The sequence below is a fragment of the Hetaerina americana genome, unplaced genomic scaffold (assembly GCF_022747635.1).
Source record: "Hetaerina americana unplaced genomic scaffold, ioHetAmer1.1.p SCAF_4, whole genome shotgun sequence".
Taxonomy (NCBI): Eukaryota; Metazoa; Arthropoda; class Insecta; order Odonata; family Calopterygidae; genus Hetaerina; species Hetaerina americana.
In genome coordinates, this window is record NW_027286985.1 from 98,063,835 (window position 1) to 98,081,358 (window position 17,524).

The 17,524-nt window shown below is 36.0% G+C and overlaps 1 protein-coding gene across 1 annotated transcript in view; it reads right to left on the bottom strand.

Annotated features, from left to right (window-relative positions):
- Positions 1–17,524, bottom strand: part of LOC139691863 (palmitoyltransferase ZDHHC8-like) — a 183,415-nt gene that overhangs the window by 21,915 nt on the left and 143,976 nt on the right. The window contains exon 7 of the mRNA XM_071589782.1: positions 670–794. Coding sequence (XP_071445883.1) covers positions 670–794 — 125 coding nt within the window. The remainder of the gene's footprint in view (positions 1–669; positions 795–17,524) is intronic.

Here is a 17,524-nt window from a genome sequence, read left to right on the forward strand (position 1 = left end):
AATCAGTATTGATGGCTCAGAAGTGTTATAGATGGCCAGGGGGGGTCACAAAATGGGGAATAATAAGGGAGAGAATATAACCAGCCGTACCTTCCGTAATCACAGGGGAAGAGGGAGGCACAGTCAAATTCAACAATTTTCAACAATGCTCTACCTTAGAACTGCTCGAACTAGCAATTTGAAGATAGGAAACCAAGCAGAAATTAGATTATGGCCAGACTATGAGATTTTAACTTTGGGGTAGTTCCAAGGTTTACCCAGAAAATACTTCTTCACAGGAAATACTCAGATTATCAAATGAGTTTGCCCAAAAATCATTTGAAGCTCAACTGAAGAAATGAGTAGGGTGACCTAGAGGAAAACAGAGCAATACAATCTCCTAATTTGTCTCATGCGCTACTCGACTGAGCCTCCCTTCATGAGGGGGTGGGGGGAGGGTCGAGAGTATCAGGAAGGGTGCATGAGTGGGGATTGCTATTTCACCTGGGTCTTGGATGTGGAGATCCACGCCCATACTGGCCCCTTATCTGTGGCCCGCCACCCCCAATGCTGCCCTTCCGTGGGGAGTCCACACCATAGCCCCCCCCCTGGTGGGATGACGACGAGTGCATCTCCGAACCTCCACCACCAACTCCTCCCCCTCCTCCTCCCCCCCCACCCCCTCCGCTCGGGGGCAGGAAGAAGTTGCTCTTCGAGCCGTGGCGCTGGAGCGGTGGCGTGGGCTCACAGTCCTGCGACTGTGATGCTGTCGGCTCCATGTCAGTGTCGTCCGAGCCCTCGTGCCCAGGAGAGAGCTGCGTCCACGTGGGGTGGGATTGAGGTGGAGGACATCATTTAAGGAGGTAGGTCAAAGTGTAGGTGTTCGGACAAGAATGGGAGGATTAGGGATAGATTAAAAAAAAGAAAAAATTACCATATTAAAATCATACCACTTAGTCCACCAAGTATGATTCTGAGTAGCACTACTTCAAACCGGGTAATGGGCTTCAAATAAATAATCAGTATGCACACATGAGTGATGCAGCATTTGAAAGACACACATGAAATGAAAATCAAATCACTTTTCTTCATCAATGGATATTTCACATACAACTAAATAAAACTTTATTCAACATATTTTCAAATAACTAATCATTTTTGCCACATTATTTCAATCTACTTTTGCCTCCCACTACACCCCCTGTCCCTAGTCTGTCCCAATACAAATACAGTGGATTGAAAAATAATAATAAGACAATCTTTCAATATTTTTTAGACTTTTTTATAATTGCACAGCTCAATTATTATGCTGAAAATAATTTTGGGATTTTATAACTTTCTACATGCAAACCAATTCCCTGCATTTTATATTGTCAGCAAATAATTGCATGTAGAATATGAAAGAATTATCATGTTAAACTTGAGCACATGGTATCAAAAAACCCATAAATATGTAGCTGCCATTAAAAATTCTTTCCAAAACCATAACATAAAGCAAAGGAACTGTGACAAAGTAGGAGCTTTCAAATTGAACATTACTTAAATTGTATGAAAACTATCTAAATGCTATTAGCTGAGAGAAAAAGAAATAATTTATGAAACTTATGAAAATAAATGCTTCGTAAGAAAGGATAAAATCTAAACGTGAAAGTGTATCATTCAATTAGGGTAATTTTTGCAGAAAAATAGTTTGCTTTAACCAACAATTTAATTTAAAATGTGAATTAATCCTGCTATGTTACACTGACATTTTTTTCAGCAAAGTATATTAATTTTGCCTGAAATGACTCACTAAAAAAAATTTGAATTTAGCATTTATATTTATCAGGTCCAATAATAATTTTTTTAATTTATGGTAAAACTATTAAAAACAAAAAAACAGTTTAACTACAAGTCGGTATTATTTCAGAATTTTTTTCAAAATGCATGCCAAATATGTGTAGCCTTACTTTAAGCATGGATAACATCTACCCAAGTAAAACATAGCTAAGCAACAAGGTAACAGCACCAATATATTAAAGCTGCCACTCGAGGATATAGACTCAGTAACATAATAACTAAAAATTTGTAAGCAAATGGCAACACATTTGTTTGATACTATGTCTCAGAATTAACTTACAGGCTAATAGAGAGAATATTCAGGATAGGGAAAAAGCTGGTAATCAGCATTTGGAGTTGCAAAAGCAGGCAGAGAAAGAGAATGAAAGGGTGTGAGGGTAGGCCATCTCAAAACAATGACTCGGTTAGAGGTACAACAGGAGGGAAGGAGGTTAATCAAATGGTGCAAGGAAACCACATTTAGTGAGGCAAAGAATAAAAAATGCAAAAGAATCAAAGTAAGCACACAAATGGAAATACGAGGGAGCAGTTGCACAGTGATGGGTGTGCATGTGCCATAAAATGAACACCATACTGTGTCTGGTGTGTTTCGCAAGGTTGGGAATCTCTTCTTTGTAACTCCTGCCTCCGCTCTCTTTCCTCCAATTGGGAATGAATGAAATGAGTGGGTGGTGACACTAAATGACACTGAATTTGTTCTGCAATTACTACACACTTCAATGATAAAATGCACACACACACAAACACATCAATTCATACACAACACTACTTTTAAAAAATGTGGAAATGTTAACATTATTTATCCTTCAGATTAATATTCTAGCTAACAGATCTCAACTTCCCACAATTTAAAACTGAAGGTTCATGAAACCTTAGACGTAAAAAAGAGACAAGAGGTAAATGCACACACACATAATCATCTATTCCTAATTACATTATTCATGGCCATAATGAAAAAAAGGTAACAAGATTTTTAAAGGCTACAACACTGCATGAAACACACAGAGGGAAGGGGTTACATGATTTCCCATCAAGGTTTCCCTCATCGTTTAACGACTACTTCTCTCGGCTATGGAGAGTAGCAGCAAGTTTGGCATCGCAACTTTGATCTGCACACGCAGGGCTTGTGTGCTTACCCTGGAATTATACCTGGACTCAAGGGGAGGGCTAGTTCATGGGAACCATAGCGATATTGGCATGCAAGGCCTCTCATAAGACATCACCAAATGGTTTGAGATGCAGAAGCATTGCACGAGCATGACATGCCAGCCGAAGACCCAAGCGTTTAATCTAACAAAACACTTTTAAGAGTAACAATAAGTTTAAATATAAAAAAACAAGGTATGATTGCTACATTCCCTGCATAAGAGTGGCGTAGGTGGTAGCCAGGAGTTTACTGAGTGATACAGTACACACAAAAAACATTTCCCTCTCCTGCTTGTTTACAGTTACTTGGACTGGCAAATCAAAGCCATGTACACACAAAAAATTAAAACAACATTGCCTCAAATGGTGCCCTTGAAACACAGTGGACAAATACAATCATTTGTAAGATGAAAAAAGTCACAGCAGCAGAAAACTATTACAATTATGAGGTGAAGAAGTGGAAATGAAAAGTGAACTAATGCAATCGGAGTAGCAACATGTCAGAAAATGTGAAAAGGCTCAAGTTGAGAATGGTTCTGAGACTAGAGTGTACCATAAGTGAACAGATAACACTGGCCCTTACTCTCCATTCCCAACGGAAGGGGAACCAATTCAAAGGCCACAATCCACCCACAATAGACCAGAAAGTACCTGAACCCATTTGCAATTTGCTTTTGAATTGTTTTCCAGATTTATACTTTCTCCATTTAATGTTTCTGCTGATTGATTCACATTCCTACATCGTGCTGTTACCAAACGACATTCATTTACAAAATCATCAATTGTCCTCTTTCAGTTTCTTTTGATATTATTTTCCACCACAAATCACTTAGACGAATTTTGATTCAGGGCTTGCATGTATATGGACAATTTTAACATCAATGCTGGAACTTAGGTCATGAATCCATCTATTTTGCAGTTTAGCTGCTTCCAGCCTTCTAGAACAAATGAGAATCTCTTTCATGATGTTCTGCAATTTTTGACTGTTGCTAATGCTTGTATTTTATTGGTAATGCTCTAATCCAAGCATAGAAAGACACCCCACACACTTAATTCATTCATTCACTGGCAATGGAGCTGAAGCACAAGCGAAATGAAAGCAGCATTTCCCAGAAGCATTGTATAATCAACGATTACTATCAATCATGAAAGTCCAAGTAATTCCAAATTTTAATCAAGAGTTGACTCTACAGTAAAGTAATGTCCATGAGCAAGTAATTTTTTTTATACTTTTCTCTCAGAACCATTTTATGACTGTTCTTCTCTTTGGAAGGAGAGAGAGGGAGAGAGAGTGGTGGTCCGTTCCTAGGAGAAGAACAGTTTGCCTGACTGTTATGGGTCCCATCATTGGAATCCAGGGCTAGGTGGGTGGGCTGGATTGTAGATGGGAAGGAAGGTTTTAACATCACAGGTGGTCAAGGTTTTGGTGCTTTGGGATTTGAAGTGTTTGAGTAGATAGGCCAGGGAGCAGTCTCCAAATTTGATTTACAGCTTGAATAAAAATGAGAGGTAGTATAAATATTGGTACAAAAGTATTGTTTTTCTGATTGTGTTGCCATTTTGCAATTTATCCACAATTGAATAAGTATGTATACATATAAATATATATTCACATATTAATGATATTACATGCACAAAAGAGTATGGCAAACAAAGTTTTGCAACATACGACAACAATGAATACAAGCAGAAGTAGATTCACATAGTAGGTGGACAGATTGGCAGGTGCAACAAACTAAAAGGCAACATGAACGTTGGGATAGAGAGCATGGTTTTGGGCAGATTATACTGGAAGATTATCTAAACGAATATATGCCAGGTATATGCAGGGACATTTACATACAAACACAAACACACACAAGGTGTCAGCACTTTGCTCCTTATAAGAGCCCTAAAATATCTTCTTAATATTCCAGTCATGTATCAACAAAGTTCTACATCAACAAACAATCAAATAAATCAATGAAATAATAGTAATGAGTCCTCCTGTACCTAAAAACAATTGCTTTTGAGGCAGCTGGTCTTGAAAACAGTTGGGGAAGGAGAGAGGAGATGGGCCACAGGCAGAACAGATATCGAAGAGGCCTCGACGCAGGAAGCCATGCACACATTTCATAGTACAACAAGTTGGCTCAAGGGGGTGTCATTCAGGGGGGCAATGCTCCACTCCCAAAAAGGGGTCATGCAGCGTATATGTAATGCTCTTCTCATTCCCCAGGGTTTTTGGGCGTGGAGTAGATGTTGGGGCAAGGGTTGGGCAGGGAGGGAAACTGGTTCAGCTGAATGACAAAGCCATAGGCATCATGTGACATTTGTGGGTTTGGAGTGAGGGATTACTCGCACAGGGCCATTGAAGAAGAGGACCTTGGGAAGCATACACGACTTTCACAAGCATGATCGCTCTGCATTTACTTTTAAGTCTCACTACATGCATCAGTTGAAAATATAGTTAGACTGGTAGAATATGCACTCCTTCATCGAAGGGTTCAAGCCTTGGCTTTACATAATAAATACAATGATTCCAGCCCTGAATATTTTAAATTTATCATAAAAATGGTGTAATTCTCCATTAAGTTTCCAAAAATATTGGAATTTCAAGTCATTTTTAAGAATAATATTGACTTGCCAGGTTCACATACAAATTTAAAACATTACAACAAATTAAATTTCTTTACTGAGCATCAACACTTGAAATCAATGTAATGTTCGCTGCACAACATAAATTTAATAGCTAGAATTGTAAAAAATTGTAGCACTCGATGATACACTGCTTTCCAATGAAAATAAAACTACACAACTAAGAAAAATAGTACTTTTTCATAATATTTGTAAAATCAGGTACAACATTTTAACATGAATTTAATTGTATTTAAAACAATGTTTATAGTCATTTTATATAAATAAAAATGCTGCACGTATTTAAAGAGTATATTTATAGAGAACTATTTAGCTTACCAGCAAAGAGAAGTTTATGAATGCAATAATGGAAATCCTTACATAAAGCAACCTAGGTTATACCAGCACATTTTTCCAGTAAATTTTGAGAGGGTACTTGAAAGTTGTATAAATTTAATTATATGCTGAAGAAATTAGAGGTGGACTGGAAGATCAGGTGCGTTAATCTGAGTAAACCTGCATATGTGGGATTCAAGTAAAGGAAATTAGGATGAGCTTAAAAGTGAATACGAATTAGGCAAGTTATTTCACTACATCTACATTATAGATGAGTGGAAAAAAATGTTCAAATAACATATCAAGGCTTCAGGGGTAGGTTGATCATTCCAGCAAATAGATACTTTAATGAGGCAAACAAGGTATTAAATATTAGTATGCACTAAATGAATGTAAAGTATATAGACTGATGTATACAGTGAGATATGATTGTGATATCTTTCGCAGTAAAATGTGCTTGCTCTTTTAATTATGAAGAAGGGACTCAAAATTACAGCAAGAGTAACTGTATCCATAGTTGAGATGTTTTTCAGGTTATAAGAAAATGACCAAAAAGGAATCCTGCATGAGCTAAAATTAGATTATAATGGAAAATGAAGAGGTAGAGGGTATAAGAAAATGCAACATAGAGTGTAAAGGAAAAGAAAACATTCAAAATGACATGGAAGGATGCATTGACTAGCAAGGAGAATTGGACTCTTAGGAAGGACTGTTTCAGTAGTAAGGGAGGACAGAACATGAACCTAAGAAGGAAACTAATCCGGCTTCACATTTCACTCTGACTTGAAATAATTAAGTCCTGAATGAATTCATATGTAACAAGAAGGAACTAATAAACTGCTCTCCTGATTCTAAAAAAACACAAAATCCCAGCAGAAAAAAGATCACCCAAAATTACTGAATACTACCCTCTTAAGATAAGAAAATTAACAGAATACTCATTATGAGTTTCATACTTGAATATCACACTACTCATCCTCTCAATGCTCAATTGATAATATGTAATCTGCTAAGCTTGCAATCCCAAGGTGAATGTCATTCACTGGAAACTAACAGAAAGCATACTCTTAGGTTTGAGAGTAATGAGATTGTATCCATTCACTTCTTTACTATTTCATAATTACTATCTCATCTGGGAAATTTTTACATTTTTCATGGATGCAATTGTGGATTTACATGATACATCAAAGTTTTTAGGCAAAATTTTTGATCAATGAGAAGTAACACTTCTGCCAATATTAAATGAGAAACTATTCTGGCTTTATTTAATATGTGAAGATGTTTCATTCCATTATTTGTTTTCAATAATTATTGCAACCTTATACATTTCAAATTTCTTAATTTTCAAAAACTCTAGGCCCTTTGCACACAATAAAAGCTGGCTACTTTTTTGAATTTCATTAATTCAAATTTGACCAAATCCATGATTCACACCTAAGCGTAATTTCAAAATCTTGAATTGGATTCCTGCGGTTTTGCACTGAATTCTAATTTTCCTCTTTTGATCAAACACTAAATTCTCTCCCACTGAATGTTTTTATTATGTTCATATAATTATATTATTAAAATATAACGAATTCATATTTAGTTTCATCCTTTCCACTAAGATTGAAATATTTATTTATGAAAGAAATATAAATTTTATTAGTGATTAAAATTTATTTCCTAAAAATATAAAAATGACCAGCTTAATATACATAACTTTTCATAATACTCTTACACAAGTATGCATAATTTATTCCTACAGATCAACATCATAACTGTGGAGTGGAGGAGGTAGGTTTCTCAGATTTAAGAAAAAATATAAGTTAGGGAAGCATTAATTATGTGCACAATCACAAACAATGCTTTGTTCTATTTTCAGACTGATACTCTTCTCAGTCAATTCTGGTAACAACGGCTGTTGCGGTCAGAGTCAACTTAAATATGTACGTATGTGCGTGGTGCAAATGCAACCCACAGAGCTGAGATACAAAATTTTAAAAAATCCTAAAGAATTCTACCAAACATCAAATTCCTGAATTTGAAAGCACTCCACCAAATTCTCAAATCTTGCCTGCATCCATAATCCACTCCTATGACCTTTGCTTCCCCTTGGAACAAATATTTCCCTATCCTCGACCTTGAGCAATTGCCTCTGTGCGCGCAGTCTGGCCCTGCCGAGGAATGAGGGTGCAGGGGAAATGTTTGTGGGGTCAGCAAGGGAAAGGGGTCACAGTGTTCTTGGCGGTGGTGGTATGCAAGAAAGCAAGCAGGCAGATGCGAATAATGAGGTTTGTTTGGTCATACAATGTATATTTCATGGCCTGTACCTATTTGGACGGACGAATGGTGGATGAGGAGGCAATCGGTGAGTAGTAGTAGTCTGCCTTCGGAGGAATGGGGTGGATGGGTTACCGAGGGTTGAGAGGGCACAACCCCAACTCTGTGCGCAACCCTCTCTTGGTTCTGAGTTCTGCCAGAGGTGCAGGGGAGTGCAACGCAACAATGATTCCCTCACTCTCTCTCTCTTTCACTCCCCAGCCCCCCCACCCCACATCCCCACCCATTTCCCTCCCCATTCAAGTAGCCACTTCCTGCCACACCCTCAATGAACCATGCTCTAAAGCCAGTGTCAATCGAGACCCAACAAAAATATGAAAAAGAAGAACCACAGAAGAACACGACTTAACTCTGTGGTACGTCCTCATCATCGACTCAAGGAAAAAGCATTTAAATCCACTATTAAGTCTTTTAACTCCATGATTATTGGTATTGATTCCTAGTTGCATGTACCCTGTTTGTGCAAAAAAATACTAGTATATCTAATGACCACACCACATCTTGAAATGATGATTCTAGAATAAAAGAATTTATCGTGGATTGCACTAAGCATTTTCAAAACACTTTCCATAAAGGAAAAATAATAATTAATATCATGTGACCGCACATGTGAACATGTTCTTCATATACACATGCTCAAATCCTTTCAAAATGCTTCCATGAAGAAACATCAACTCCAGTTATTCTGACTCAAGCTAAGCACACTATTCACACATATGATCATAAAATGAAAACAATCATCAAATCGTCATCTCATATGAAAGATGTGGAAAACTATTTTTATTTGAAAAAAGGAATCACTTTTACTATTTAGATATTGGCATCATGATAAGCAGAAAAAATAATCAGATTCATATTTTCTAAGTTTAGGCCCAAGCACCATATTTCAAACATAATGTTTAGGTTTTCATTTGACCCACAACATATGACTGAAAACACACACCCATGCACTCAAGCATTCACCAATGCAAAAATGTTCAAAAAATTGCTCTGTGGACCTCAAAAGAATGTATAGTTCCACAGAAATCTCTTGGTCATATAGTTTTGTGCAAGGGCAAAGATTCCTCTACACAAAAGACATGTATGTGGAGAAATAAGCAGAGGATCAATCGTGGAAATCTGAAGAGGGCCCTACCACTCTTTTTTTTATCTCAAGGCACAAACATCCTCCTAACTCCCCATTCTCCTCCTCCCCACCATCTCCCCCCCAACACCCCCACCCATACCCCCAACACCACCCATCAGCACATTTCGCCAGCATCAGTTCTCAGTAAGGAGAGGCATCATGAGGGAGAGCTCAGTGTCCTCCCCGCTTTCATCATCCTCATCTCCCACCTCCTGAAAGGCAAGCGTTTTAACCTCCTCAGAACTGGAGTTAGCCAGCACGCTGTCGTCTGGAGTCACTCTTTTGATTGGGATACAAGTACACACACACCATTGTCCATTATGATTGGTGGAGGGGATGGGAAGGGCTCGGGGGATGGAATGGAGGGTATGGGATGGGTGGCTGGAGTGGGGGAGACTGGGGCAACCAAAGAGTATGCATGGAGAATCAAACCACACATCCACAATTGGATACTTCTTTGTTCTGAATACAGTCCTCCCTTTTCTTGCATATAAATTAGTAGAAAAGTGTGGGAAAGGGATTATTTTTGTACCCAAATTATTGGTCTTTTCGGAAAATTAAGGGTTCATAAGTAAGGAGGGGGACTATATTCGGACAAATATTAATCCTGTTTTCTTTCTTTTTTCTTTCATGTATTTCCTCTAAAAAGCAATCAAGATCCCATTGTGTACTCTATAAAATAGTCCCACATACAAGGATATGATGAATGTGGAAGATTTGTGAGCAGAAAAAGCCATGTAGTGTTGATAAATGAACAAATGCTGTTGAAACTGCAGCTCATTACTGGATGCAATCTCAATTTATGCAGGTAAAAAACTCATGGTTAGAAAAAAAGGTTAACTGTAGCTCTGAGAAACTATTATTTAGTGAATTATACCAGCATTGAATGAAGAGGAAGAGGTAAGAGGAATTGGAAATCCCTGCCAAGACTACGACAAATTAGGGGCAAATCCTTGTTTTGTCAAGCAAGATAAAAGTCTGGGATTTGAACCCACCACCTTTGGCTTTGATGCTAAGTATATTTCTACCCTGTAATTACTGGGCCAAGAAAATTCCTCAAAAAACTTAGGAGGCATGGAAGCCACACAAATAGAGCTATCAGCTTTGGATTCTAATTTGACTGACATTTCTGAATACCTGTGCTTCATCCAAGCTGCATGATTTTCTGGGAACAAGATCTTCATTGGAAACATCAGGCAGTACAGGAAAAATAATTGACACTTCTCTCACCCTGAAGTATGAACTTCACTTGCCATACACATAATATATATTTTGCTTAGGGTAAAAGATCAATTTCCTTTTAAGTCACACTAACCTAAGGGTTGACTGCTGTGGTATTATCACATAACTGAGCAAATAAAAGATGAATCCATAAAGGACTGTCTATTTAATAAAATAGGATGTAATGGAAGAGTTAATATATAATTATGACATGAGGTGCTATCATTAATACTGTTGCTGTGTAGTCACACAGTACAGGTGCCATTCGTGCAGGTGCCACAGCAAAAACTTGAGGTGAAAGGAGTTACCAACTCTATATTGTTTAGACATGTGCGATGCTCTACAAGGGTGACTACAACTTTTCCCTATCCACTTATGAAGAGAGGAGTAAATATGTGGCCCCCTGAGCCAAGGGTAGGGTCCCTTCCTGTTACCTCATTGTCAACTCTCATGACTGACTATCTATTCAATAAATGGCATGGATTTCCTTCCTTCACATTTAGTCAGTACTCCCATGAATATAACCGACCAAAACTGTAAAACATTATATTATGTTTTTAAACAATTGCTCTGATAATTCACCATGAAAAAGCATTTCAACTATTGAATTATGTTGCTTCAAACAGGACACTCCAGGCCTTTTCACAACAAAGCTTCCACATAAAACATCATCATCTTTTCTTTTCCTAACCAAAAGGATGCCGAAGTCAAATCACTGCCAACTGAATGGGTTTAACAAAAATAAATTTCAATCTAATTCTTCATTTTGATTCCGAAACATCAGTTCTCCAAAAAAAAACTACAAAACTGAAAATGTTTGGCATTGCCACAGAAAAGGGTAAGAAAATACTTTCTGGCACTAAAACACTTCTTTTAAGTATTTACAAACTGTAAAAAAGGAAAAAGTTGTAATAATATGATGAAATTATTTACTTTGGCAAAATTATCCAATACGATTTGCAATAATTAGATGAAAAATGTTTTCTGAATTGAATTAGTACAATGACACTACAGGCTTTTGATAGGAATGAAAAATGAACTAACTGATGTCAACATACGTATCATAGTTTTAGTAAATAATATAGTATTCTTTGATAATCATTTGCAACTTCCCCTGAGAAGTCAACAGCTTCACCATTTTCAATCCCAATTTAATGAAGAATAATTCAATTATTATTTTGGATTCTAAAAATGTATAAACATCTCTCTTTCAAATGCCTAATTGGAAAACATGTATGATCAGTGATCAACATTATCAATTGATATACATGTATGTAGTACATCTCCTTAGATTCAGGGTGCTTGCTAATTTTGACATCATACATCATTACAATAATATATACGAAGTTATCCTTAGATAGTTCATATTAAATTTCAATTGAGGTTTTTCTGAATGAAATTTATAAATGGTGGCCACTTTTTCCATAATAATCCTTTTATCATGTATTAGATGAGTAATTTGATGTGGCATTATGGGAAAGAAAATGGTATGATTTTGAAAGAATACTTCCCTGAGCACTCAATCAAAGGATAATCATTAGCGAAGTGTGTCGAACAAAGTAATATAACAACAGAGATGAGAATCAGATGAGATAATGAAAAACAAGTAAGCACCAGAAATAAACCCTTCTGGTTGATATATTGTGAACCCAAAATGTGTGAAGCATACTTTTGTAGTTGATTGTTGAACCAGCTGAGGCTTCTTGAGGGCATGAGATACTACCGACTACTACATAGAGAGAGAGAGAAGAGTGATCACTTTGAGAGAATAGGAAGAGGAGGTGAAGAACAAAGCAGTGAGATATTTATATATATAGAGAGAGAGAGCGAGAGAGTGGAGAACAATATAAAAAAATGGGATTTAGAAAAGCAAGAAGAAGCTGCAGATGAGGCAAAAATCAATCAACCAATGGGATGGGATTGAAAGAAAGGCAACAGACAATCACTTACCCTGATTGGCCAGGACTTTTGTATCATTCTATTTTTGTATTTTTTTTTCAAAATGGTTTCGAGGGTATCTCTAGAACTTTGGTATGGTTATTTTGCTCTAGCGGAAAGAGGTGGACAGATGATGGTTAGGGTGTTGGTGGTGGGTGTGGTTTGGCTTGTCAGAGCTTTGCAGGGGGACATTGGGCAGCTGGGGTACGTTCGGGTGGTAGTGACTAGAGGGACCGTTCTTGTCCTCCTGCAAGAAAACCAAGAGTATTCCTTAGAGGGTTAGCCCCTTCAATGCCTCAGCTTCCTCCTTCTTGGCAACCAGTACTGTCCTTGTTGCCCTTGCCCATGTTTCAGATGCTGTGGCAGCCTCAATTAACACAACAATTATGCATATATATATATATATATATATATATATATATATATATATATATACATATACATGTATATACATATATATATATACATATGTATATATATATATACATATATATGTATATATATATGTGTATATATGTGTGTGTATATATATATATACATACATACATATATATATATATACATACATATATATGTGTATATATGTGTGTGTATATATATATATATATATACATACATACATATATATATATATATACATACATATATATATATATATATATATATATATATATATATATATATATATATATATATATATATGTATATATATATATACAAACACACATATGTATGGGGTGGGAGAACAATAGATGCACATAAAGAGAGTATGTAGAACAAACACCACAACAAAAGACATAAGCCAAGCAAAAAACCACAATAAGCAATATGGTACTCTTGTCATATGAGATTTGATATTTATTTCAAGGGAAACAAGCTGATGGAGTAGATACCTAATATGTATTGGCAAACTGAAATAAAAATAAATATAATGGATTTGCCACTTTTTCCATAAATTTGGTGCGCCTGAAATAATACCTAATATATACTTCAATGACACCTCATTTTTACCTTTCAACAGGCAATTATGAATACAAATATTAGCATTTCCTCTTTCATCTGAAGGGTGACATTTTCATTTTCCAAATAAAAAATAAGTGAACACTTCAAGAGGGATAATAGGATCTGTGAATGTACTAGCTAATTTAATCTTAATACAAAACTCATAGTTTTCTTTAGATACTAATATACAAAAATCTTCATCGAAAATAGCATTGTACGTCTGACTTATTTATTACCACCAGACCGGTCTCATGTCTTCACTAATAATATCTTTGAACAAGGACTTGGGTCCTTTTCCTTTAAATATTTAACTACATTATTTCCATTGTTAGTTTCAGCCATAACATGGTGGAAGTGAAATATATTAAAAGAAGTGACAGGTAAGGTACTTTTCCACTTCTGTTTGTTCAAATTCAATCAATTTTACCTAAATAACGCAAGATTTACCCAAGGTCTCAAGTGCCAAACCATTTCTCTCCATAGCGAGAAATTGTTCCCAACTTCCTCTCCTTCTTTTCATCAACCTTCCTTCCTCCAAGTAATCCAATCTGTCAGTTAGCCTGATTAACCCATTTCCCTCCTGCTCACATGCTCAGCCCTCAGATTGCTGACCACCAACCAGAAAACCTCTCCCAAAGGACGGGTCGAGTATCTGGGCCCCAAACAAAGTCCTAATACCATTCGATTACCCTCCAACCCCCTTCATCTTTTTTAAGGTCTGCTAGTCAATATTACCACCATTCCAATAGACAGCCAATGATTACCCTACCCCTATGTCTCTGCTTAGCTACATCACCTTTTCAAGCTCAACAAAAACAGTGCAGAAGACTTACACACCCTTAATAAAGTAGAAAAAACTGTTGGATCTGATCTTCCAAAAAAAAATTAATAGAGAGATATTTTAACTTATTTCCAAAAACTGTAGAAAAGAATGACTATAAAAAATAATACATAGAATGTCTTTTGTGCAGACGACTTTTCCTCATATCCCTTTCAGGCTTAATAAATGTTATTTTATACCCAATATATTACATTGTATTGCAATGGTATCATTACTTCTGAACCCCAATGCACTTGCATGGCATCTGATAAATTCAAGCCAACATTGTTTTATTTGTATTTGAGGTGTGAGCTGGTGCGATTATCTCTCTCTCTCTTGGCACCTTTCTATTTATGATACATCTGTTTGGTACTCCACCTTTATATATTTATAGCAGAATTTCAATATATTTTAAATGTATTTTTTTAGTACTAATGATACCAGTTGAGTAACCATGTCACACTTTTAAGACACACACGTTTAAGTTTGGTTAGAACAGCTTAGATGATGATCTGCATAGTGGTCAGCCAAAATGTGCCATTATCCCAGAAACTATTGCAAAAGTGCACAAAAAGGTCATGGAGGATTGCTGACTGAAAATGCAAGAAATCGCTGAAGCTGTAGAGATGTCATCTGAATGACCATATCACATTTCATCAGTGGCATTGGCTATGAGGAAATTACCTGCTAGATTAGCGTCATATCTTATCAGAAAGGAAATTTCCAAACAATAACGACCTATTTTAAGAGCAACCAACAAGATTTTATGTGCCTGTTCATGGCCACAGATATAACTTGGGTCCGCTACCATACCCCAGAAACAAAACAGCAGTCAAAGCAGTGGAAAAATGTTGATTCACCACCACCAAAGAAAGCAAAGGCAATATGGTCAGCCGTAAAGGTGATGGCTTCAGTTTTCTGGGATGCAAAAGGGATATGCTGATAGATTATCTTCCCAGAGGTCAAACAATTACTGGACAATACTACACTAACCTCCTGGAACAACTGGAACAAAAGGTAAACAAAAAATGACCCGGTTTGGCAAGGAAGAAAGTCATCTTTCATCAAGATAATGCACCACCACAGACAAGTGTCGTTTCTATGGTAAAAATACATGAACTAAGATACAAATCGTTGCCACACCTGCCTTATTTGGGTACATCAGACTCCCATCTCTTCTCCAAGCTCTAAGTTTTTCTCCGTGGATGGAGATTTTCTTTAAATAAAGAAATAACAGCCAAAGTAGACGGGTATTTTGCAGGCCTAAAAGAATCTAATTTTCAGGATGTGATCAAGACATTGGAACATCACTGGACCAAGTGCATTAGTCTAAGCCATTTATTTCTATTCCATGATTTGCTTCTGTTTTTTAAGCTATTTATGCAATATTTTTCAGTAATTATTTTCACACCATTTGTAGACTTGTGTCATACTTTGCAAATTTGCATAAACCTCATTGGTTGAAATTGGAACTTGAGATCTTTTTGGCACACATCCATTATCTATATTTCTACCAATCAAAGATAAATGAATTTTTCTTTTTCTCATTACAACCTGAGTAGTACCCAGTTGGTTCCTTTGTAAATGTATAAGGCCAGTGCATCTACATAAAATTATTGTTATCATACCAGCATAGATTAATTCTTTGTGTGTTTGTTTTCAATGAGAAAACAGAACAAGTAATCACACAGAGGATTTCCTTCATGCATTCTGGCAAACACAAGATTGGAGCAGTTCAAACAGCTGCATCACAGTATCTAACATAAGTGTTTAACTTTTAAGTTTGCTCTCAAAGGTTATGCTAAAACAGCTAAGACACTGAACCATTGGGGATGTTTTTACAGATGAAAAAAATGCTACTACCTACTTTAGAAAATACTAAAATAAATCCATTGATCATCAAAATGAATGATATAAAAAGGAGAGATTGTAAATTACCTGATTTGTGTGAACTTAAAGCTTTTTTTTAATTACTTCATATGATAGCTTTTATTACAAATAGCAAATTAAATACAAGTTATTCGTAGTCCACTGATGGTACAGATGCTAAATTTTTTGATTGGTTAATTCACATTAACATTTTCATTTTATTCAGCAAAATCATAATTTTGATGACAAGGTAGCCAGGAATGAAAGAAGGGTTTTGGATAAAATTGCAATGATGAGAAAGAGTGAAGATTAGTTCAACATTACCAATCTTTGGGAGAATACATCACACTCAAGATGCTAACAAAGTTCATGAGCAGAGGTTGTTCTAGTCAGTACATCCCAAATAAACACAGAGAATATTGAATTAAGATATTTTCATCATTGGATGCAAGAAACTTCCACACAGGAAACATTGATGTTTATATAAGGGAGACAAGGGTGCAACTAATGCACAGATAATTTACCATGAAAACATAAGGATTTCCAAAAAAAAAGATGAGAAGGTATTCTGTTAAAGCCCTTGGTCAAAATTTGGCTTAGGAACATCTTTAACAATGCTGCCATATATCCAATTTGCCTAGAGAATCAAGAAAAAGAATTGCAGATATTGATGAGACAGAGACAGAACCAGGACATATCAAGATCTGGCCGCTTTAAAGCCATACACAATGAGGAAGATGGCAGAACAAAAGAGGGAAATAGTTTCCTAGAAAAAATGTTATGTTTATTAATAAAAAGATTTCAATGACGAGGCATAGTGAAATAACTTGCTTAATATTTATTTGTTTAGAACATAAAAAAGGAGTTCCTAAAATAAATAAAAGCTAAAAGGAGCATAGAAATGTCCCTGGCCAAAAAATTATTCCTTGAAAAACAAGTTCATTAATCAAGTTATTATAAGATGGGGCATGGAGCAATTAATCAATCTAGGCCCTAAATACTCTAGACATAAGTTTCAAGATACTTTGATAAAAAAATCAATGAAATTTCAAAGGTAAACTTACCACCTTTTTTTTAAAAACCAAAACCAATTAACATGAAAATTTTAAATTATTGATACTAAATACAATTGTAATGAAATACAAATACTTTTTCATGAACTGTTAAAAAGACAATTATATATGCGCATATCAAAAAGTAAACACCACTACATTAGATCTATATTAACTCAAAGAGGATTATATCTAAAGATAGGTGTACCACTTGAAACTGCTGACTGACAGTCTGAAAAAGTATATATGTACAGTTAA